At 41.3% G+C, this 25,915-nt stretch overlaps 2 protein-coding genes across 2 annotated transcripts in view; both read right to left on the reverse strand.

The window, feature by feature from the left end:
• LOC118965193 (gastrula zinc finger protein XlCGF26.1-like) overlaps positions 1-21,815 on the reverse strand; it is a 43,611-nt gene extending 21,796 nt beyond the window's left edge. Inside the window, exon 1 of the mRNA XM_036981898.1 lies at positions 21,732-21,815. The gene's annotated coding sequence lies outside the window, so the exon portion shown is untranslated. The remainder of the gene's footprint in view (positions 1-21,731) is intronic.
• Positions 5,637-8,098, reverse strand: LOC118965330 (zinc finger protein 271-like; the record flags this gene model as incomplete). Its single annotated transcript, XM_036984382.1, has 1 exon — positions 5,637-8,098. A coding segment is annotated over one exon (1,365 nt), but the record flags the coding sequence as incomplete, so codon positions are not given.
• Positions 21,816-25,915: the final 4,100 nt, after the last annotated feature.

Genomic DNA, 25,915 nt, shown 5'->3' on the forward strand with positions numbered 1-25,915 from the left:
ACCGTTCACCACCTCGATCGGCGAGACCTCCTGGATCCAATCCATGAATGAACATTCCCTTTCTCTGTTTTAGATACTCACTGGCTACACATAAGCTAGCTAGTTAGCAGAGAAGTAGATCAAACATCATTGTTTTACTTAGCCTAGGTAATTGTTTGTATAGTATGTCAACGTTGGTGTCTATTTCAGACCTCGTGGTATTTTTCAAGGATAAGCATAAGAGCATTGGAAGAGAAGACCACTAGAAGTCTGGCCATGTGGAGAAGTGCAGTTATAGTAAGCAACAATTTACTGGTTAGGTCATACCCAGCATGAGGGATAAAGATGATCCTGTGTCTGGTGAGTGTAGCTATTAAATGAAGTTTGAGCATCTTTGCAATACAATATGTTCTATACAGTTGTCAACATTCTACAAGGAAAGAGCCACATAACTATATAATCATTAACCAGGTTACCCTGGATACTAGACTTCCATGAGTGATAACTCAGTTCTAGAATGTTGCCATTGATGAGAATGAATCTAAATCTATTGACATTCAGAATTGACTTTGTTTAGACATCCAGCCTGTTTTGTAGTTTAATGACCAGACACAAATCTTCACAATGCACTGTATTTATTTATTCAGAGGGGTACATGCATTCAGTCCTGATCTTGTCATGTCTTTGGCATCATTAAAGGGAAGACCGCCTTTCGTTCCAGTTCTCTGCTGCCTGTGACTGGAACGAATTGCAAAAATCGCTGAAGTTGGAGACTTTTATCTCCCTCACCAACTTCAAACATCTGCTATCCGAGCAGCTAACCGATCGCTGCAGCTGTACATAGTCTATTGGTAAATAGCCCACCCATTTTCACCTACCTCATCCCCATACTGTTTTTATTTATTTATTTTTATTTTTCTGCTCTTTTGCACACCAATATCTCTACCTGTACATAACCATCTGATCATTTATCACTCCAGTGTTAATCTGCATAATTGTAATTATTTGCCTACCTTCTCATGCCTTTTGCACACAATGTATATATAGACTCCCCTTTTTTCTACTGTGTTATTGACTTGTTAATTGTTTACTCCATGTGTAACTCTGTGTTGTCTGTTCACACTGCTATGCCTTATCTTGGCCAGGTCGCAGTTGCAAATGAGAACTTGTTCTCAACTAGCCTACCTGGTTAAATAAAGGTGAAATAAAAAATAAATAAAAAAGACTTATTTTATCAAATCAATTCTCTGTAATTATTAAAATGTGATTAAACTAATCATGTAAATGTAATTATCTAGGAAGTCAGGGCACCGAGGAAAATCTTCAGATCACAAAGTTGTAATTTTCCTAATATAACTCTTCAGATATTTTAATATCTGATCAATTAGTCTTCTAATTAATGAATTATTCTTTACCTCACATTAGTCTCATTCCAAATGTCATAAATTGTTGGTTATCTGCACGAACCCAGCCTTTACTATGAATCATCCATACATCAATTATCTTAATCATTTATTTACTAACTAACTAAACAATCACAGAAATGCATAAACAAACAACAGTAGCTATGGTTACAAGGAAATGATAGGGGAGGTTCCCTAGTGGGCTAAGCCGATATGACGGCTTGGTGGACAAAGGGAAGTGGGTGTGGCCTGAAGAGGGCGGGAAAGACAAAAGGAGTCACTACACAGTTGATATTTATATTAATTGAAATGCTAATCCTTTGCACATGAACACTCACTCATTCGGGAATAATTGCAATCAATATATATTTGATTAAACTAATCATGTGTGTCGTCGTGATCTCTGTTGGAATCGTCCGTCTGTCTGTTGGAGAGTCAGTTCATCATTATCTCTCTCTCTGCCTCCCTGAAGATCAAGTCTTTTGTGGTTAACATGGATACTTCATAAGACTATTCATAAATGTTTTCATAGAATAGCTGTTTCGGCGGTTGTCGGTCTTCGCATCCCAGTTTGACATCATTTCTAGCTGCAGACTAGTAAATAGCATCTAAGATTTTCTCTTATTCTGTCGGGATCGATAGTCTCAGAGTTGAACCATTTCCACCCATGTAGCCAATGCTCCACGTGGTATAGTTAGGAATTCAATAACCATTACAACCTTAGCTTATAGTGAGGTTTTTGTGGTCTGAAGAGGATTTCCTCAGGAGAGGGTTTTATTCCTAACAGTTGAAAAGGGCTGTTCCATGACGCCAGACTGAAGACTGAAGACCACAACCCACAGGCTGAAGACCACAACCCTCTGTCCCGAGAGCCCACAGAGGAGGATCATCAGAGGGTAAGGAACAGTCTCTGGGGCAGGTTCAGTGGAAAGAAATGTCTTCTTGAACCTGAGCCAGAACAACCGCTACCCTCCACGTCATCCCTGTCTGTACCGGACATTGTTAGAACAAGGGCACCTGGGGCATGCAGGCATCCTGGCTGGCAGGGTGCTGTCGGTGGAGCAGCAGGAGGCTAAACGACAGGCAACAGTTGGACAGCGCACCAACAGTCACACCACGAGGAGGGAGGATGACGGACAGCAATTATGGAGCTGTGGTTAGGACCAAAGGCGTTACTCCGTCCCTGCTAAAAACAGTCCTCAGATAAAAAATAAATATATATATATATATATATATATATATATATATATATATATATATATATATATATATACAAACATACAATAAGAAAAAAATAATAACGAGACATAGGCTACATATTATACATTACGTGTGAAACATTATGTGAGGATTATGTAGAGATTCAATCAATGAGATGTGGGGGGAGATTCTCCATATAGTCCATAAAAGGTTGCCAAATTCTGTAAATTCTGTCTTTAACTTATTCCTCCAGCAGTAAGTGATTTTCTCCAGTGGGATACAACTATTAACTTCCGATAGCCACATTGCAACTGGCAGGGAGGAATCCAATTTCCATTTCAAGGCAATACATTTCTTGGCGATCGCTAGCAATATTTCTGTTAGCTTTATAGTATGGCTTTGCCTAAGATTGGTGTTAGTAAAGGTACCCAGTAGACAGACCTCCGGGTCTAAAGGGAATGCAAACCCGTGAATTGAGGATTAAATGCAAATGTTTAATAGCATTCTATTTAATTACAAACCAATGCATTTTTAAATACATTGTGGTTAAGGTAGAGTATGATTTCATTAAATCATTTTATTAGAATTGTTTTAACACCAATCATAGTCAAACTATCGCAAACTGTTTGACTTGAAAAATAACAAAACATACTTTTTTTAAAAGAGCTGTTTGGGAGCTGTCATGGCAGAGTAGGCTAGTGGTTAGAGCGTTGGACTAGTAACCGAAAGGTTGCAAGTTCATATCCCCGAGCTGCCAAGGTACAAATCTGTCGTTCTGCCCCTGAACAGGCACTGTTCCTAAGCCGTCATTGAAAATAAGAATTTGTTCTTAACTGACTTGCCTAGTTAAATAAAGTTTTTTTTTTTTCCTGTATTACTAAGTGAAAGGAGAGTTTACAAACCACACACCAGTCAGAGTTATACATAAACTTAATATTTTAATTAAATGAGCTTCACCATGTGACTCTCAGATCAATTCAGTGTCTATAAATGAATTGAGTCAACATAATGGCAACTGGGATCTTTTATAGCAAAGATCCACCCCTCCCAACTCACAATGATGAACCACAGGTCTTAAGAAAATTGCACACAGGAAGACTTTTACTTGAGAGGAGTATCACCTAGCCAGACAGCATTAGCTATAAATTATCGTTCAGTTCGCTCTCTTAGACGAGGTTCTACTTCTCGTTCTTGGTACTTCGCATTACCAAACATTACCTCATCCAATGGCATATATCAATTGTCAATTCTAGATACTCTTATCTCAAATACACCCCTTCCACCTGGACAAGCTCACAGAGGAGAGTGAACCTCTAGGTCATATACTAGGTCAAGATAAGGGCAACATCAGAGGGGACATACAATGGTTCCAGACACTGCTATACTCTTCCCCCAAATGGGAAAAGTAGGGAGTGACTAGCACACAGACATTGTGGAGCCAAGAGATAATTGGTTCCCCCTCAATCATACCTTCACGTGTTTTAAAAGATATGTTCACATATGAAGACAAGCCTGACCTCTCCCCTCTCTGGGGCCCAAGTCATTTCCCCACATTAGCATATTTATGAAAGTAGATAGGTAACATTGATAAATAAGATGTTCTAACTAATTCTGATTCTGCTACCTCAGAGCCAAAAGAGACGTCTGGAATGCCCATCACTAGACTGTAGGTTTGGATTCAGTGTGGATGGAAAGAGGCAGGATGGGTTTGTCCTCAATGTCAATCTGTCAACTCTGGATAGGATCCCAGTTCTAAATAGAAGTCTGAGATCAGCTTCCTGGTCCTCCCCTGTGCAGGCCACACCCCCTCCTATTGTTACTGTGTGTATGAAAACATTTTGAACAATGGCTTCCTAAAATGCTGTGGTGCTGACTAACACACTAGGAAAGGTTGTGGTTGATGTGGGCCAACAATCAATCAATCAATCAAATTTATTTTATATAGCCCTTCGTACATCAGCTGATATCTCAAAGTGCTGTACAGAAACCCAGCCTAAAACCCCAAACAGCAAGCAATGCAGGTGAAGAAGCACAGTGGCTAGGAAAAACTCCCTAGAAAGGCCAAAACCTAGGAAGAAACCTAGAGAGGAACCAGGCTATGTGGGGTGGCCAGTCCTCTTCTGGCTGTGCCGGGTGGAGATTATAACAAAACATGGTCAAGATGTTCAAATGTTCATAAATGACCAGCATGGTCGAATAATAATAAGGCAGAATAGTTGAAACTGGAGCAGCAGCACAGTCAGGTGGACTGGGGACAGCAAGGAGTCATCATGTCAGGTATTCCTGGGGCATGGTCCTAGGGCTCAGGTCCTCCGAGAGAGAGAAAGAAAGAGAGAATTAGAGAGAGCATATGTGGGATGGCCAGTCCTCTTCTGGCTGTGCCGGGTGGAGATTATAACAGAACATGGCCAAGATGTTCAAATGTTCATAAATGATCAGCATGGTCGAATAATAATAAGGCAGAACAGTTGAAACTGGAGCAGCAGCACAGCCAGGTGGACTGGGGACAGCAAGGAGTCATCATGTCAGGTAGTCCTGGGGCATGGTCCTAGGGCTCAGGTCCTCCGAGAGAGAGAAAGAGAGAAGGAGAGAATTAGAGAACGCACACTTAGATTCACACAGGACACCGAATAGGACAGGAGAAGTACTCCAGATATAACAAACTGACCCTAGCCCCCCGACACATAAACTACTGCAGCATAAATACTGGAGGCTGAGACAGGAGGGGTCAGGAGACACTGTGGCCCACTCCGAGGACACCCCCGGACAGGGCCAAACAGGAAGGATATAACCCCACCCACTTTGCCAAAGCACAGCCCCCACACCACTAGAGGGATATCTTCAACCACCAACTTACCATCCTGAGACAAGGCTGAGTCTTGTCAACACAGGTGAGTTCACAGCTCTTCCACTCTGGAAAGGGTAACACAAGCTTCCTTTCTGGTTCCATTCCCTAATAGTAAGTGGATCATACTTGAATTGCGGTAGTAATATTGTCCCTGGACTTTGGCACCATAGAAAACACATTACAATTATACATTGACAAAATAAATGTTATTTTATTTAACTTTTATTTAAATATGAAAACATGTCCTTTATACTGCAAAACATGATTTGTATGTATTGTAGAACATACTGGGGACTAGTTAATTGGCATGTATGGGTGTAGTGACATGTATTCAGTAGATACATAGACATTTACATTAGTTTGAATAACATCAATTAAACAAAAACATTACATTGTCTGTATAGATAACCCAAAGTTTGACCAGCACAAATTCAAGTAGAATTCGCACATCAATTAAGTTCAATGCAGACATCCAAATACATTCATCAATGACGAAAATAATACATCTATTTAAGACAATTTAATGAACATGTTTATTGTTTCAAAGTATGTATATCACTAAACAAAAGTTGCTTAGTAGTAAAACAAAACAACAAACAACAAAACTAAATGGTGAAAACTGACCACCACATCATCTCTATCTGATACATGTTGTGTCTAACTCATTCCCACAGAGAACTGATCATCACAATCTGATACATGTTGTCTACTAACTCATTCCCACAGAAAACTGATCATCACAATCTGATACATGTTGTCTACTAACTCATTCCCACAGAGAACTGATCATCTCTATCTGATACATGTTGTCTACTAACTCATTCCCACGGAAAACTGATCATCACACCATCTCTATCTGACATTTCTTAACTTATTCCCACAGAGTACCACACAGTCCACAATCAGACTTCATTGTTTCAACGTAAGAAGCCTCGTAGGATATTCAACCTTAAAGGCAAATCCAAGGAACTCTCAATATCTTTAGAGTAAAAGCTAACAAAACACAACAAAAAACTGACATGGTGCTCACTGATCAGCAAAATAACAAGAAGCTAACATTCTATAACACGCCCTTTCCTCTGCACAGTTCTCTCAGTGAGAAACAATAGGATCCCAATAGTGTTTTATTCTTTCTTAAATGTTATCAAATTCACTGTTAGCACTTCATTTATGAGATGAGAATGAAGTGATGTAATGACTTTACTCTTAGCTGGTCTGAGAGAACTGATGAGGCTTCTCTCCTGTATGTATATGCTGGTGACATTTTAAAAGGTATCTAAATCGGGGGAAACTCTTCCCACAGTCAGAGCAGAAGTGAGACTTTGTCTATATGTATTCGCTGGGGACATTTGAACTTTTCCAATTGGGAGAAACTCGTTCCATTGTCAGAGCAGAAGTAAGGCTTCTCTTCTGTGTGTGTTCTCTGATGAACTGTTAGCTCAATTGATGTTTTGAAGCACTTACCACAGTCAGAGCAGGAGAATGGCTTCGCTATGTGTATTAGTTGGTGACTTTTTAATTTATCCAATCTGGAGAAACTTTTCCCACAGTCAGAGCAGGAGAAAGGCTTCTCTCCAGTGTGCACTCTCTGATGAATTGTCAGAGCTTGTGATGTTGTGAATCTCTTCCCACAGTCAGAGCAGAAGTAAGGTTTCACTCCTGTGTGTGTCCTCTGATGGACCTTTACCTCGGTTGATGTTTTGAAACATTTACCACAGTCAGAGCAGGAGAATGGCTTCTCTCTATGTATTAGTTGGTGACTTTTTAACTTATCCAATCTGGAGAAACTTTTCCCACAGTCAGAGCAGGAGAAAGGCTTCTCTCCAGTGTGCACTCTCTGATGAATTGTCAGAGCTTGTGATGTTGTGAATCTCTTTCCACAGTCAGAGCAGAAGTAAGGCTTCACTCCTGTGTGTGTTCTCTGGTGAACTTTTACCTCAGTTGATGTTTTGAAGAATTTACCACAGTCAGAGCAGAAGTAAGGTTTCTCTCCCGTGTGTGTTCTCTGATGAACTGTTACATCAGACGTTGTGGTGAAGCATCTTCCACAGTTAGAGCAAGAGTATGGCTTCTCTCCTGTATGCACACGTTCATGTACTTTTAAGGTATCCAATCGGGAGAAACTCTTCCCACAGTCAGAGCAGAAGTAAGGTTTCTCTCCTGTGTGTGTTCTCTGATGAACTTTTACCTCAGTTGATGTTTTGAAGCATTTACCACAGTCAGAGCAGAAGTAAGGCTTCTCTCCTGTGTGTGTTCTCTGATGAACTGTTAGATCAGATGTTGTGGTGAAGCATTTTCCACAGTCAGAGCAAGAGTATGGCTTCTCTCCTGTATGTACACGTTCATGTACTTTTAAGGTATCCAATCGGGAGAAACTCTTTCCACAGGCAGAGCAGAAGTAAGGTTTCTCTCCTGTGTGTGTTCTCTGATGAACCTTTACCTCAGTTGATGTTTTGAAGCATTTGCCACACTCAGAGCAGAAGTAAGGTTTCTCTCTATGTATTAGTTGGTGACTTTTTAACTTATCCAATCTGGAGAAACTTTTCCCACAGTCAGAGCAGGAGTAAGGCTTCTCTCCAGTGTGCACTTTCTGATGAATTGTCAGAGCTTGTGATGTTGTGAATCTCTTCCCACAGTCAGTACAGGAATTCAGATTCTCTACTGTGTATTTTTAGGTGTATTTTTAGCTTTGATAGAACTGGGAAAATCTCCTCACAATGTGGGAGGTGGTGAGACCTCTTAGCTCTGTGATCTTCCTGCTGTTGCTCTCTGGATGTAGAGAATGTCTCAACATGGTCTCCTGTGTGAACAACATCAGAAGAACCAGTCAGTGAGACATACATACGACTTCATATACAGTGTGTTCAGAAAGTATTCACATCCCTTGACCTTTTCTACATTGTGTTTCAGCCTGAATTTAAAATGGATTAAATTGAGTCATTGGCCTACACACAATACCACACACATACAAGGGCATGGATACATGACTAGATATTGGATATTGTTGTATCAACATGAATTCTACTATGACTATTTACCATCTGAATATGAAAACCACATCTGTAGATTCTAAACCACCAGTTGGCCAGAAAGTGTTATATATGGGAGGCCTGTAAAAAGTGTTTAGTCCTTATGCCATATGAGTCAGTGGAGTACCCCATAACGCCAACGGAGTACCCCATAACGCCAACGGAGTACCCCATAACGCCAGCGGAGTACCCCATAACGCCAGCGGAGAACCCCATAACGCCAACGGAGTACCCCATAACGGAGTACCCCATAACGGAGTACCCCATAACGGAGTACCCCATAACGTCAACGGAGTACCCCATAACGTCAAAGGAGTACCCCATAACGTCAACGGAGTACCCCATAACGCCAACGGAGTACCCCATAACGTCAACGGAGTACCCCATAACGTCAACGGAGTACCCCATAACGTCAACGGAGTACCCCATAACGTCAACGGAGTACCCCATAACGTCAACGGAGTACCCCATAACGCCAACGGAGTACCCCATAACGCCAGTGGAGTACCCCATAACGCCAGTGGAGTACCCCATAACGCCAGTGGAGTACCCCATAACGCCAGTGGAGTACCCCATAACGCCAGTGGAGTACCCCATAACGCCAGTGGAGTACCCCATAACGCCAGTGGAGTACCCCATAACGCCAGTGGAGTACCCCATAACGCCAGTGGAGTACCCCATAACGCCAGTGGAATACCCCATAACGCCAGTGGAGTACCCCATAACGCCAGTGGAATACCACATAATGTAAAACAAAAACAAGAAAAATAACAGACATTGAATATCCCTTTGGTGAAGATATTAATTACACTTTGGATGGTGTATCAATACACCCAGTCACTACAAAGATACAGGCGTCCTTCCTAACTCAGTTGCCAGAGAGGAGGGGAAACTGCTCAGGGTTTTCACCATGAGGCCAATGGTGACTTTAAAACAGTTAGACTGAGGATGGATTAACAACATTGTAGTTACTCCACAATACTAACATCAATAACAGAGTGAAAAGAAGCAAAGCTGTACAGAATTAAAATATTCCAAAACATGCATCCTGTTTGCATTAAGGCACTAAAGTAAAACTGCAAAAAATGTGGCAAAAATAATTAACTTAAAATCCTGAATACAAAGTGTTATGTTTGGGGCAAATCGAACACAACACATCACGGAGTACCACTCCTCACATGGATCATGCATCATGTTATGGGTATGCTTGTCATCGGCAAGGACTTGGACGTTTTTTGTTCGTTGATAAAAAATAAATGGAATAGAACTAAGCACTGGCAAACTCCTAGAGGAAAACCTGGTTCAGTCTGCTTTCCAACAAACACTGGTATGCAAATTCACCTTTCAGAAGGACAATAACCTAAAACAACAAGGCCAAATACACACTGGAGTTGCTTACCAAGACATTGAATGTTCCAGAGTGGCCTAGTTACAGTTTTGACTTAAATCATCTTGAAAATCTATGGCAAGACTTGAAAATGGCTGTCTAGCAATGATCAACAACCAACTTGACAGAGCTCGAATACTTTTTTTCCAGAATAAATGTGTAAATATTGTACAATCGAGGTGTGGAAAACTCTTAGAGATTTACACAGAAAAACTCACAGCTGTAATCACTGCCAAAGGTGCTTCTCCAAAGTATTTACTCAGGGGTGTGAATACTGTGATGGTTCATTTCTTTACTATCAAATGAGGAGAGACAAACTTATCACACAAGTCAGAGTTATACTTAAACTAAATCTTTAAATCTCTTATTAATAAGGGAGCAGGTTAATACAACGCACATATATGAAGTGAATTGATTGCTCTACGATACTGATGGCTGGTCATGGCTGGTCGACAAATTCACGCTCACATGATTCATTGAGAGCCCAGAGACAAAAGTACAAGTCCATCCTCTTTCAGTCTACATGACACACGACAGATGTATAGAGTGGGTCACAAGGTTAAGATTTGTATGAAATATACCTATAATACATAGCAGACAGCAACTGCTGTGTCAACAGTTTTCATTGTGTAGAGACCAGTATCTGTCCCTCCGACTCCAAACTGGAACCATCTCTCCCTGGTCCCGTATAGAACAGAAACATTAACTCATGCTCTGGAATGCTCTTTAGGTTTTATCACCCAGAAGACATGGTAAATCTCCTGTCAGTGTTATCTCCCAGAGGCCCTTCCTCAGTAGAACACACACACACAATAGTTAAGAATACTCTGTTCTGTCGAATAAAACAACCATTTGATGCAATAAAAGTATTATAACATAATCTTGCAATCTTCCACCATAATACTTACGTAAATTAGATATTTCTGCGTTATTATTATTATTATTTTTAAACATTTGCAAACATTTCAAAAAAACATGTTTTGCCTGTCATTATGGGGTATTGTGATGTCATTATGGGGTATTGTGATGTCATTATGGGGTATTGTGATGTCATTATGGGGTATTGTGATGTCATTATGGGGTATTGTGATGTCATTATGGGGTATTGTGTGTAGATGGCTCAATTTCTATTTCATTTTTTTATTTAGGCTGCAACATAAAATGTGGAATAAGTCAAGGGGTATGAATTATTTCTGAAGGCTCTGTACTGTCCAATACAAAAGGAGAATACAACCATTCTAAAAGTGGACAAAAAGCTGATTCCAAAAAAAGAGTGAAAATTCAGACCCATATCATCCTCCACTCACTATCACAAGGGGTAGTAACTACACAGACTCATTTCATATCATCCTCCACTCACTATCACAAGGGTTAGTAACTACAGACTCATTTCATATCATCCTCCACTCACTATCACAAGGGTTAGTAACTACACAGACTCATTTCATATCATCCTCCACTCACTATCACAAGGGTTAGTAACTACACAGACTCATTTCATATCATCCTCCTCTCACTATCACAAGGGTTAGTAACTACACAGACTCATTTCATATCATCCTCCACTCACTATCACAAGAGTTAGTAACTAAACAGACTCATTTCATATCATCCTCCACTCAACATCACAAGGGTTAGTAACTACACAGACTCATTTCATATCATCCTCCACTCACTATCACAAGGGTTAGTAACTACACAGACTCATTTCATATCATCCTCCTCTCACTATCACAAGGGTTAGTAACTACACAGACTCATTTCATATCATCCTCCACTCACTATCACAAGAGTTAGTAACTAAACAGACTCATTTCATATCATCCTCCACTCAACATCACAAGGGTTAGTAACTACACAGACTCATTTCATATCATCCTCCACTCACTATCACAAGAGTTAGTAACTAAACAGACTCATTTCATATCATCCTCCACTCAACATCACAAGGGTTAGTAACTACACAGACTCATTTCATATCATCCTCCACTCACTATCACAAGAGTTAGTAACTAAACAGACTCATTTCATATCATCCTCCACTCAACATCACAAGGGTTAGTAACTACACAGACTCATTTCATATCATCCTCCACTCACTATCACAAGGGTTAGTAACTACACAGACTCATTTCATATCATCCTCCTCTCACTATCACAAGGGTTAGTAACTACACAGACTCATTTCATATCATCCTCCACTCACTATCACAAGAGTTAGTAACTAAACAGACTCATTTCATATCATCCTCCACTCAACATCACAAGGGTTAGTAACTACACAGACTCATTTCATATCATCCTCCACTCACTATCACAAGAGTTAGTAACTAAACAGACTCATTTCATATCATCCTCCACTCAACATCACAAGGGTTAGTAACTACACAGACTCATTTCATATCATCCTCCACTCCCTATCACAAGGGTTAGTAACTACAGACTCATTTCATAGAACTTTAAAACACTGGCAGTTTGTCTACTTCACTTATTTAGTCTCCTCTCTGAACACTCCAGACAGCCCAGTGAATAAATCAAATGCTGACAATACTGGTGTCAAACCACTTTTCATACACAGTGGGAAGTTGTAATGAAAAACAAGTTTTGTACAGTCTGGTGTTCATCAGGGATGTGATGTCAGAATGACAGAATTCACAATAGCAATAGACTGGGTCATAACTAATGGAGGTATAACCTATGAAGGGAACTTATAGATAGAATCTGCTCTTACCATGAGAAACAGATTTCCCAATCTTCTCCTCCTCTTCTTCATCTTTAATGTTGACATTCAGCTCCAGTGTTTGACTGCAGTCTTCCAGCTTCACTGATGCCATCTCTGGATCCTGCAGTGCAAACTTGGCTCCACTGTCACAATCAGGACCCAGTGACTGTAGGTTTGGACTCAGTGTGGAAGGAGAGAGGCAGGCTGGGTTTGTCCTCACTGTTGATGTTTCTGGCATCAGACTTGACCTGAGTCGGTCTGTAGTAATAAAGACAAACGGACAAAAGTTATTGTCTTTTAGTTCTGGCACTTCCTTTATTCTCTTAAAAAAATACAAAAATAAAAACAATTGTTCAATGATCTAATTTCAATAGACCGGGTAGTTAAACATCGACAACAAAACATTAATTCACATTAGACGAGGACACACTTTAAATTACACGTAAAAAAAACCAAACTTGCGCTTAAAATAAATGAAAAGTTCTTACAAATGGGGGCAGGTATGCAGGCTGTTAGAATATTCAATTACATGTTTCTAAAAACAGGCTATAGGATACATGTGCACCACCAAGTCAGAACAGTAGGCTAAGTTCTTAGGGGGGGGGGGGGGGGGGGGGGGGGGTACCAAATTCTTAGGGTGAGGCACATGGGCTACTAACATACACGTTCTCTGGATGATGTCATGCTGGATTGACAGCATGGCCAAAGCATTTAACCTTTCTGGCCCATGGAGTTGCGTATGAAGGTTTTTATCCTTTTAAAAAAAGGTAGAAAAGTTTCTCTCCGACTCGGCAGTTGTCATCGGAGTGGTGATGATGATGATTTTGAGAAGAGAGACCGTCTCAGACAAGGCCTCCTGCAGGTTATTCTCGTAGAGTGATTTCAATAAAGAAAGTGTTGTCTTTCCAGTGTGCAGCTCAGGATGCCGGTAGACAGGGAGCAGCTCCCTTTTCAGCTTCTCCTGGTTACCCACAAGCCATAGCTGGGTAGAACACTGGAGTTCTGCGGCCCAGAAAGGAATCCATCAGTAGCGTTTGGACACCACGTACATTACCACTCATCAGCGCTGACCAATCGTAGGTTTGGTGCAACCAGATTCTCAGCTTCTCCTTGACATTCAGTGGAGCTAGTACTTGTTTGATGGTGTTGGAGAGGCCAACACCAGTTTTTGTCCTTCACCTCTACAAAACACCTCTCACACACACTGTTGTCTGCTGTTGGAATCGGCTAAACTTTGAACATTGAGATATTAAATAAATGATAGCGACAAAGCCTTGAATAGAAAGAGTTTGTAAAAAGCCAGAAGGCTTTGGAATGTGTTTGATGGAGGAGAGGAGAGCGATGTGTTGATATAGGGAAGACAGATGGATATCTGTGGGTCAGGAGGTGAGAGGTGAGGTCAGTTCCCCTTAAGGGAGTAATCAGGGTTGCTACAGTGGGGAGAACAAGTATTTGATACACTGACAATTTTGCATGTTTTCCAGACATGTCTGTATTTTTGTATCATAAGTACACTTCAACTGTGAGAGACAGAATCTAAAACCAAAAATCCAGAAAAATCACATTGTATGATTTTTAAGTAATTAATTTGCATTTTATTGCATGACATAAGTATTTGATACATCAGAAAAGCAGAACTTAATATTTGGTACAGAAACCTTTGTTTGCAATTACAGAGATCATACGTTTCCTGTTGTTCTTGACCAGGTTTGCACACACTGCAGCAGTGTGTAAGTAGGAAAACCTGCAAAATCGGCAGTGTATCAAATACTTGTTCTCCCCACTGTATCTGGTTACCTTCTTTCCTGTGGAGCCATAAACTGTAAGGAAGAGGAGTGTCTTAAGTAGGATGTATATAAACTGTGATGTCTGAAATGTTTTGTCTGATTTCAGCTGCACAGAATCTTTGGAAAGATTAAACTTGGTTAAAGCTTCTCTAGTGTTTGTGAGTTATTTACTCACAACAACAAAAAATAAGAACCTAACAGTTGGTGTTGTCGACAGGATTCACCACGATTTCATCAAACCAAAGAGTCCAGATCAGTGGAACAGGAGCCGGCACAGCAAATAAGGTAGGCAAGTTCCTACACCTGTTACCACTCATTCTGACACCTTGGGGAGATGAGAATCGTAGGCTGAACAATTATAGAATACAGCCTTTTGAAGCCTGAGTTTATTCAAAAGGCCCATTGTGTAACGACCGGTCGTAGCTTTATAGTAAATGGTAAGGCCCGGAAGGTAAACTCATACAGGCTGTAGGGTAAGTCCTAGGGGGTAACTCCCTAGTAGGTTGGTTCCTGCTAGTACTATAATGTCAATAGTAAATCCCAGTGGATTAATACCTGTGATTACTATTAATATAGGGGGAGTCCCAGAAGGTAAACTCACGCAGGCTGGAACCTGTGAAGGGTGAGTCCTAGGGGGTAAATACCAGTGGGGTTGGTTCCCTGCATAGCTATAACAGGGTGAGTCCTAGGGGGTAAATACCACCGGGGTTGGTTCCTTGCATAGCTATAACAGGGTGAGAGCCTAGTTGTATTGGCCATAAAAGTGCGAATGGAAGGTTAGTTGTGTGCCCCGTTGGGGCAGTGAAACATGGCAGATTATGTGGAAATAGGAAGACAAGTGTGAATAATTTTGGTGGAGTGTTATCAATAATAGGGAGATTGGAGGAGATACGGCACAAAGGCATTAAGAAATCCGTATTCTCCAGTAATAGATTCGCAGACATTTACGGTATCGGTTTTAATACAAGGTATTAAGTGCTGTGTCCAATTAGTTATTATCCGGGGAAGTGTGTAGTGCTCTCTTAGAAAATAGTTAATAGATGGTGTGTATAATCGACGGGAGAGCGTGGAGAGAGAGAGAACAAGCTCAGGTGAGAGACTCGTGTACGTGGAAAAAACAGAAGTATCTAACTGGATATTAAAATCGGGACATTATCAAGGGCCATGAAATGTGACAGGCAAAAGTTACATGTGCCGTTGGGAAAATTAACTGTAAACGATACGCTAGAATGATAAGTGCCGGGTGAAGGGGGGGGTATACGCCCTGCTAACTATTTAAACTGAAAACGCATTGAGATACTGATTTTTCTTTACCAGGCCTGTAATGAGAAGAGTTATGACCGGCAATAAAAGGTTGTTTATAAATGTATGTTCTAACAGGGGTGATGGGTGCGGAGTTGATCAACTGGAATTGGTGCCTTCGTCTCAAAGAACGCACTGAGGTCAGTCATTCTACATTCTAAAGTGATAAAACGTTTTGGTTGTGATTGGGACACTGCGAGAGACAATGGCTAAAGCACGATGAGGGGCTGAGGCGCTGCTAACAGTTACGTGGCCTCCGAGAGAGTTTTTAAGAAACGTATCTCTGGGTGTCATCGTGAGGGGAGGTGGCTTGTTTGGGAGACTCACTGGATGACAGCTTGGGACGAACATTAAAGTTTTGTTTTTGTATTAACCTGTATTAAGAGTTCATGGTACATCAATGCAAAGTTATTAAACATGTACTTAGTTTCTCTTTTCAAGTCGATATGTTTTTAGGTTTCGTGCAACATGAGGGTGTTCATTGTTCCAGAGGAGGGAATGATGTATATTGACTAAATTGATTTGAGAACGTGTTAGTAGGTTTGTAAAATGTAGAAAATGATTTTGGAGTATAGTGTGTTATGGGTTAGATGTAATGATAGAGGAGTATCAATCCCAGAGACTGAATATTGTTGCAGGAGATAACTCATTGAAGAAAGAGAGCAGCTAACGCTACACAATATGTGGATTTAATTGAACGTTACACATACACAGATAATGGTGAAAGTAGAAGAGATAGTGTTGTCATTTCAGACACTATTGTCAACTTTCAGAAATGAGTTTATCACAGAAGGCGTAACACTTGAAAGAATAGCAACCGATCCCTGGATACAGGAGGCCACATCGCCAGAAGGACTAGCTACAGATCCCTGTATACAGGAGGCCACATCGCCAGAAGGACTAGCTACAGATCCCTGTATACAGGAGGCCACATCGCCAGAAGGACTAGCTACAGATCCCTGTATACAGGAGGCCACATCGCCAGAAGGACTAGCTACAGATCCCTGGATACAGGAGGCCACATCGCCAGAAGGACTAGCTACAGATCCCTGTATACAGGAGGCCACATCGCCAGAAGGACTAGCTACAGATCCCTGTATACAGGAGGCCACATCGCCAGAAGGACTAGCTACAGATCCCTGTATACAGGAGGCCACATCGCCAGAAGGACTAGCTACAGATCCCTGGATACAGGAGGCCACATCGCCAGAAGGACTAGCTACAGATCCCTGGATACAGGAGGCCACATCGCCAGAAGGACTAGCTACAGATCCCTGGATACAGGAGGCCACATCGCCAGAAGGACTAGCTACAGATCCCTGGATACAGGAGGCCACATCGCCAGAAGGACTAGCTACAGATCCCTGGATACAGGAGGCCACATCGCCAGAAGGACTAGCTACAGATCCCTGGATACAGGAGGCCACATCGCCAGAAGGACTAGCTACAGATCCCTGGATACAGGAGGCCACATCGGGGGGGGGGGTTTTCACGTGAAGTGAGGTCTAACTGCATAATGGGTGAGTGAAGACACCATGACACAGGAAGTGAAGATACCATGACACAGGAAGCGGAGCGAGAGAGAGACTAGATTCCATTGTAAGACATACAGAATGGTTGGGTCTGGGAACTACTATAAACATCATAGTTGGTTTGGGGTTTAACTGCTTTATGGGTTAATACATCATATCATGGGGCGGCAGGGTAGCCTAGTGGTTAGAGCATTGGACTAGCAACCGGAAAGTTGCAAGTTCAAATCCCCGAGCTGACAAGGTCTGTCGTTCTGCCCCTGAACAGGCAGTTAACCCACTGTTCCTAGGCCGTCATTGTAAATAAGAATTTGTTCTTAACTGACTTGCCTAGTTAAATAAAGGTACAAAAAAAAAATATATATATATATATATATATATGATAGAGGATATTATTTAAATATTTATTTCACCTTTATTTAACCAGGTAGGCTAGTTGAGAACAAGTTCTCATTTGCAACTGCGACCTGGCCAAGATAAAGCAAAGCAGTTCAACACATACAGAGTTACACATGGAATAAACAAACATACAATCAATAATACAGTAGAAAAATCTATATACAGCATGTGCAGATGAGGTAGGATAAGATAGGTAAGGCAATAAATAGGCCATGGTGGCAAAGTAACTACAATATAGCAATTTAACACTGGAATGGTAGGATGTGCAGAGGATGAATGTGCAAGTTGACACACTGGGTGCAAAGGATTTGGAGTTGTACCTGGTAGGTTCATAGATAATTTGTGTGAGATTGAGGGCATCAAGCTTAGATTGTAGGATGGCCGGGGTGTTAAGCATGTCCCAGTTTAGGTCACCTAGCAGCACAAGCTCATAAGATAGATGGGGGGCAATCAATTCACATATGGTGTCGAGGGCACAGCTGGGGGCAGAGGGTGGTCTATAGCAAGCGGTAATGGTGAGAGACTTGTTTCTGGAAAGGTGAATTATTAGAAGTAGAAGCTCGAATTGTTTTGGTACAGACCTGGATAGTAAGATAGAACTCTGCAGGCTAACACCGCCCTTTGGCAGTTCTATCTTAGCGGAAAATGTTATAGTTAGGGGTGGACATTTCAGGGGTTTTGGTGGTTTTCCTAAACCAGGACTCAGACACGGCTAAGACATCCGGGTTGGCAGAATGTGCGAAAGCAGTGAATAAAGCAAACTTAGGGAGAAGACTTCTAATGTTAACATGCATGAAACCAAGGCTTTTACGGTTACAGAAGTCAAGAAATGAGAGCACCTGGGGAATGGGAGTGGAGCTAGGCACTGCAAGTCCTGGATTACTTATCTGGTGATGTAGAGGTTATGATAAGGGTACGGCTAAAGGCTATAAGAACTGGCCGTCTAGCACGTTCGGAACAGAGAGTAAAGGGAGCAGGTTTCTGGGCACGATAGCATAGATTCAAGGCATAAGGTACAGACAAAGGTATGGTAGGAAGAGAGTACATTGGAGGTAAACCTAGGCATTGAGTAATGATGAGAGAGATATAGTCTCTAGAGATGTTTAAACCAGGTGATGTCATCGCATATGTGGGAGGTGGTTAAGGTATATTGAGCAGGGCTAGAGGCTCTACAGTGAAATAAGACAGTAATCACTAACTAGGACAGTAATGGACAAGACATATTGATATTAGGGAGAGGCATGCGTAGCCAAGTGATCGTATGGGTCCAGTGAGTGGTTGGGCTGGCTGGGGACACGGCGAATCAGACAGTTAGCAGGCCGGGGCTAGCAAGCTAGCATAAGGGCCTTAGAGGGACGTCACGATGGGGGAAAGTCTGTTTTTGCCTCCCAGTGCAGTGACGTCGATAGACCAGTCGTGGAATTAGTAGGGTTCCAAGTAGCAGAGGGGTCCAAGTCCAATTGGCAAAATGGGTATAGTGGTCCAAGAAATTGGCCGATGGATCAGCTAACAGCCCAATATGCTCTAGATAGCTAGCAGGCCGCGGTTAGCAGAAGGGCCTTCAGGGGACGTCGCGCCTGAGTGGCCTGTTGGGATCCTCGGGCAGATTACGTCGGTATTCCAGTCGTGAAGGATCGGCGGGGCCCCGTCCTGGCAGTAGAAGGGGTCCGGATATTGTAGCCGAGGAGTGGGCTTCAGGAGTAGCCCAGGAGCCCTAGCCGGGAGATGGGTCTAGCATGGGCTAGCTCCAGGCTAGTTGGTGCTAGCTCCGGGACGGAAATGTTAGCCAAGAGTAATCAACCGGGGTAGCTAACTGCGATGATCCAGATGAAAAGGTTCAGAGTTTGCTGGTAGGAATCCGGGGCGTTGGAGAGAAAAATAGGTCCGGTATGTTTCTGGTTTGAAACTCGTTGTAAGAACTGGCGAGAGCTGTCCGAGCAGTGGTTAGCAGTGGTTAGCTAAAGGTTAGCTGATGACCTCTAGCAGTAGTTAGCTGACTGATAGCTGATAGCTAGTTAGCTTCAGTTGGCAGTGTTCTGAAGTTCTATGAAATGAGTCTGTGTAGTTGCTAGGGTTGCTGTCAATTCCACTTGAATTTCAGTCAATTCAGGAAATAACTCATTCTAATTTAAATTCTCTGCAATGCTTCTCGATCAGGAAAAGTTGGTGTCACACTTTACTGTAGGTGTCCTTAGTCATGTATTTATCTTCTTCGGTCGACACTATGATAATTCCAGATAGCCCATTGAATAAAACACATGCTGACAATACTGGTGTCAAACCATCCAGATCTCATTAGCATGAAATAACATCTACCTTCTCATTGAAACAGTTATATAGCAACTTTCAACACACAGTATGAAGTTGAAACAAACAACAGTATGGAGCTCTTCAGGGATGTGTGAGTCAGAACGTAACCTAGCAACAGACTGGGTCATAACTTACGGAGGTCTAACTTATGAAGAAAGAATCAGCTCTTACCGTGATAAACAGATTTCCCAATCTTCTCCTCCTCTTCTTCATCTTTAATGTTGACATTCAGCTCCAGTGTTTGACTGCAGTCTTCAAGCTTCACTGATGCCATCTCTGGATCCTGCAGTACAAACTGGGCTCCACTGTCACAATCAGGACCCAGTGACTGAAGGTTTGGACTCGGTGTGGAAGGAGAGAGGCAGGCTGGGTTTGTCCTCACTGTTGGATGTTACAAACCTCAGACTTGACCTTGGTCGGCCTGTAGTAATAAAGAGAAACGGACACAAAAGTTATTGTCTTGACAGTTCTGGCACTTTCTTAATTCTCTAAAAATAAATTATATTTGTTCAATTATCTAATTTCAATAGATCAGGTAGCTAAGCATTGACAACTCAACATTCATTCCCATTAGACAAAAAGTACACACTTTAAATGACACAATGTAAGTACTCTTAACCTATAGTAGATTTCCTACATTTACATAAATGCATAAATTACAACAACAAAAACATTTAGTACAAGGTTGCAGTTAGTTTTGATTTTATTGGGATATATTATACTTCTCATTTGGACTAATCTTCCAAGAGTCCTTTAAAACAATTTTAAAAAACAATTTATAATGTGATCACATTTTCACATATAACAAACACACTGAGAGACAAAGAGACATAAACACACTGACATATTGACCAGATAAATAATCTTAACAGTCTGAAAAGTTGGATTGATTCTTCCATAGTCCTGCACAACCTTCCAATGTATTATAAATAAATGATTCTAAAGTAATGTTTGAATTTATATATTAAAACGTTTCTGGTTCGCTCAGATTAATTAATCAATTTCGTTATCACTCTGAATCTAAATGTTATTTTGCCTAATTTTCGTTTCTGTCTGGATAACACAGATTGTGGACAATCTATTCCTGGTATTGACTGAATGTCTGTCTCTAACCAACTGAGTATTGTTGTGAATAGAGTTTGTCCGTTTTAAATGGTGTGCATTGTGAAATAAAATCAGCATGGTGCATGACTACAACAGAAGAAACATATCTCCACCTTGAAAACAATCCTTGTTGCTTTGTTCTGTCCAATCTGCAGCCTCCTAACTTGCCTTGCTGATGCACGTGCCCATATTTAGCTATCCTTCTGATAATGTATGCAATTTAGGCAGCACTATGGACTATGCTCCTGAATAGCCATGTCTTCACAGTATTATTTCACCTCACAAAAAATATATTTTGTTTCCCATTTGTCACAACATAGTAACAATCATAGACAAAGATAGAAACACCTGAATGTCTGAATATTGTTACACATGTAAAAATAATAATAATAAGTGAAGCCGCGCTGCATGCACTGAATTCAGTTGACGTAGACAGAAGGGGAGCCGCCATTTTACCATCCCGTGAATTTTACACAAAACCAATAACGAACTCAAAAATAACAAATAAATAGATTTTAAAAATGAAATTAGCTTTAGTAAATGATGTTCATTCCCTCTGCCAAACCCAAAGTCTCTAGCTATGTGACATAAAATAGTTATGCTCACTCGGCTTGACACAAATATTACACATAAAACCTTTACCAAACGTGATAATACCATAAAGGATGTGTTACCCAGCACGTTATGACATGTTCTTTCGATATTACAAAGTGTAAAAGTGCTATTACATACCTGTAGTAATACATGTGAAACGGACACAAATTATATCGTCTTCACCACACAGTTCTGGCGCCTTCCCGGAACTTCCTGTTCCACCACTGCAACAGAGGCAGTGTTGCCAACTCCTCAGTAAGGAAAGTAGCTATTGGCTGTCTTTTTGTCCTCTTTTTTTTATGAACAACAAATCAATACAGGAAGTACATGAGGGAACACAAGTATATATGAATAATATATAATGGATAATTGTGCTAGAGGGTACAATATCACATTACACAAGGACCTTAAGGGACATACACACACTTAGAATTCTAACAGCTTTTTTGTTAGTAGAATATTTAATTGTCGTAAAATACAGTTCAATTTATTTTTTTTAAGGTAAGAAAATTAATTTTTTTGTTTGTAAATGTACATTTGTGAATATGAAATTTGGCCAAAAGAATAAAGAAATGAATTACATAAAAATGTTTCAGCTTATTTCTATCGTAGGACTCCAAGCAGTACATCTCTCCACAATAGTGTAAGTTCTTCATAAATGTGTTCCATTATAAATCTACTGAGGTCTTGCCCCAATTTTCTTACATGAATACAATGCCAAAAAAGATGCAACACTGTCTCTGGGTGGTCATTACAAAAGGAGCAATTTGAGTTGATGTTTTCCTTCAACTTCTTCATATAGTGGTTGGCAGGATAATATTTATGAATAATTTTAAAGGAAACTTCCTTAATTTTGTTAACAAGTAGGTATGTGTGTGGCAACAGCCAAACTTTTTCCCAACAGATATTATCAATAAATCCATTCTAATAAGGCATGACATAAGGTATGAAACTGTTTGAAACAAGGTTCGTATCGCTCTGTTGTTGAATGGACCAAAAGTTAAATAAATCTTTCCTACTGATGAGTCAACAGGGTCAACGGAAGGTAGGCACTGAGAGTCTTGACACGTTCCTGAATAACATAGCAACACCTGAGGGAACGGCATCTAAAACAATTGCAAAATCTTTAGGTGTTACAGGGACCTTGTAAAGTGATAAAAATGGAGCTCTATAGGAGAAAGCCCTGCCTCCAACTGTTTGCTTAGAAATTCTAGGGACAATTAGGAGGCCTGCGTCTTGTGACCGTAGCGTACGTGTAGGTATGTACCGCAGGACCAAAATCAGAAAGATAGGTAGGAGCAAGCCCATGTAATGCTTTGTAGGTTAGCAGTAAAACCTTGAAATCAGCCCTTGCTTTGACAGGAAGCCAGTGTAGGGAGGCTAGCACTGGAGTAATATGATCCAACTTTGGGGTTCTAGTCAGGATTCTAGCAGCCGAATTTAGCACTAACTGAAGTTTATTTAGTGCTTTATCCGGGTAGCCGGAAAGTAGAGCATTGCAGTAATCTAACCTAGAAGTAACAAAAGCATGGATACAATTTTCTGCATCATTTGTGGACAGAAAATTTCTGATTTTTGCAATGTTACGTAGATGGAAAAAAGCTGTTTTATTATGTTCAACATAGGAGGGCCAAACACAGGAAGCAGCTCTTTCAGTAGTTTAGTTGGAATAGGGTCCAGTATGTATCTTGAAGGGTTAGAGGCCATGATTATTTTCATCATTGTGTAAAGAGATATAGTACTAAAACACGTGAGTGTCTCTCTTGATCCTAGGTCCTGGCAGAGTTGTGCAGACTCAGGACAACTGAGCTTTGGAGGAATACGTAGATTTAAAGAGGAGTCCGTAATTTGCTTTCTAATGATCATGATATTTTCCTCAAAGAAGTTCATGAATGTATTACTGCTGAAGTGAAAGCCATCCTCTCTTGGGGAATGCTGCTTTTTAGTTAGCTTTGCGACATTATCAAAAATACATTTCGGATTGTTCTTATTTTCCTCAATTAAGTTGGAAAAATAAGATGATCGAGCAGCAGTGAGGGCTCTTCGATACTGCACGGTACTGCCTTTCCAAGCTAGTCAGAAGACTTCCAGTTTGGTGTGGCACCATTTCCGTTCCAATTTTCTGGAAGCTTGCTTCAGAGCTCGGGTATTTTCTGTATACCAGGGAGCTAGTTTCTTATGACAAATGTTTTTAGTTTTTAGGGGTGCAACTGCATCTAGGGTATTGCGCAAGGTTAAATTGAGTTCCTCAGTTAGGTGATTAACTGATTTTTGTCCTCTGACAACCTTGGGTAGGCAGAGGGAGTCTGGAAGGGCATCAATTAATCTTTGGGTTGTCTGAGAATTTATAGCACGACTTTTGATGCTCCTTGGTTGGGGTCTGAGCAGATTATTTGTTGCGATTGCAAACGTAATAAAATGGTGGTCCGATAGTCCAGGATTATGAGGAAAAACATTAAGATCCACAACATTTATTCCATGGGACAAAACTAGGTCCAGAGTATGACTGTGGCAGTGAGTAGGTCCGGAGACATGTTGGACAAAACCCACTGAGTCGATGATGGCTCCGAAAGCCTTTTGGAGTGGGTCTGTGGACTTTTCCATGTGAATATTAAAGTCACCAAAAATTAGAATATTATCTGCTATGACTACAAGGTCTGATAGGAATTCAGGGAGCTCCGTGAGGAACGCTGTATATGGCCCAGGAGGCCTGTAAAAAGTAGCTATAAAAAGTGATTGAGTAGGCTGCATAGATTTCATGAATAGAAGCTCAAAAGACGAAAACGTCGTTTATATTTTTAGTAAATTGAAATTTGCTATCGTAAATGTTAGCAACACCTCCGCCTTTGCGGCATGCGTAGGGGTTATGGTCACTAGTGTAGCCAGGAGGTGAGGCCTCATTTAACACAGTAAATTCATCAGGCTCACGCCATGTTTCAGTCAGGCCAATCACATCAAGATTATGATCAGTGATTAGTTCATTGACTATAACTGCCTTGGAAGTGAGGGATCTAACATTAAGTAGCCCTATTTTGAGATGTGATGTATCACGATCTCTTTCAATAATGGCAGGAATGGAGGAGGTCTTTATTCCAGGGAGATTGCTAAAGCGAACACCGCCATGTTTAGTTTTGCCCAACCTAGGTCGAGGCACAGACACGATCTCAATGGGGATAGCTGAGCTGACTACACTGACTGTGCTAGTGGCAGACTCCACTAAGCTGGCAGGCTGTCTGACATTGTGAAGCTAGGGAGTTGGAGCCCTGTCTATGTTCATAGATAAAATGAGAGCACCCCTCCAGCTAGGATGGAGTCCGCCACTCCTCAACAGGCCAGGCTTGGTCCTGTTTGTGGGCGAGTCCCAGAAAGAGGGCCAATTATCTATAAATTCTATCTTTTGGGAGGGGCAGAAAACAGTTTCAACCAGCGATTGAGTTGTGAGACAGCTGTAGAGCTCATCACTCCCTCTAACTGGGAGGGGGCCAGAGACAATTACTCGATACCGACATATCTTTCTAGCTGATTTACACCCTGAAGCTATGTTGCGCTTGGTGACCTCTGACTGTTTCATCCTAACATCGTTGGTGCCGACATGGATAACAATATCCCTATACTCTCTACACTCGCCAGTTTTAGCCAGCACCATCTTCAGATTAGCCTTAACGTCGGTAGCCCTGCCCCCCGGTAAACAGTGTATGATCGCTGGATGATTCGTTTTAAGTATAATACTGCGGGTAATGGAGTCGCCAATGACTAGGGTTTTCAATTTGTCAGAGCTAATGGTGGGAGGCTTCGGCGTCTTAGACCCCGTAACGGGAGGAGTAGAGACCAGAGAAGGCTCGATCTCTGACTCCGACTCGCTGCTTAATGGGGAAAACCGGTTGAAAGTGACACCGGTTGAGCATTCCTACAGCATCTCCCTCCAGAAGCCATGAGAAAGTTGTCCGGCTGCGGGGACCGTGCGAGGCGATTTATACTATCTGTACTTACTAGTGGCACAGACGCTGTTTCATCCTTTCCTACACTGACATGAATTGCTTACTCGGGGAGGGAGGAGATGTTTCTAAATATGGATCAAATTGTTAAAATTGGTCAATTAACGTTAGATTTACAGAATGTAAACAGCAAGGCGTTGGTGAGAAACGGAGGAATAAATTTAAACGACTTTTCCCACATAGCATTACAACTACAAAGCTGACGCTGGCTAGCTAGTTTATTTTCATTGAAATAGCATGACTAGTTAGCTATCTAGAAATAGTATTCTGTCTAACCTGTAACTAATGGTTGTTACGTTGTGGAACAGAGCAATAGTTCGTTGTACT

This window comes from Oncorhynchus mykiss, chromosome 7 (assembly GCF_013265735.2).
Source record: "Oncorhynchus mykiss isolate Arlee chromosome 7, USDA_OmykA_1.1, whole genome shotgun sequence".
Classification (NCBI taxonomy): Eukaryota; Metazoa; Chordata; class Actinopteri; order Salmoniformes; family Salmonidae; genus Oncorhynchus; species Oncorhynchus mykiss.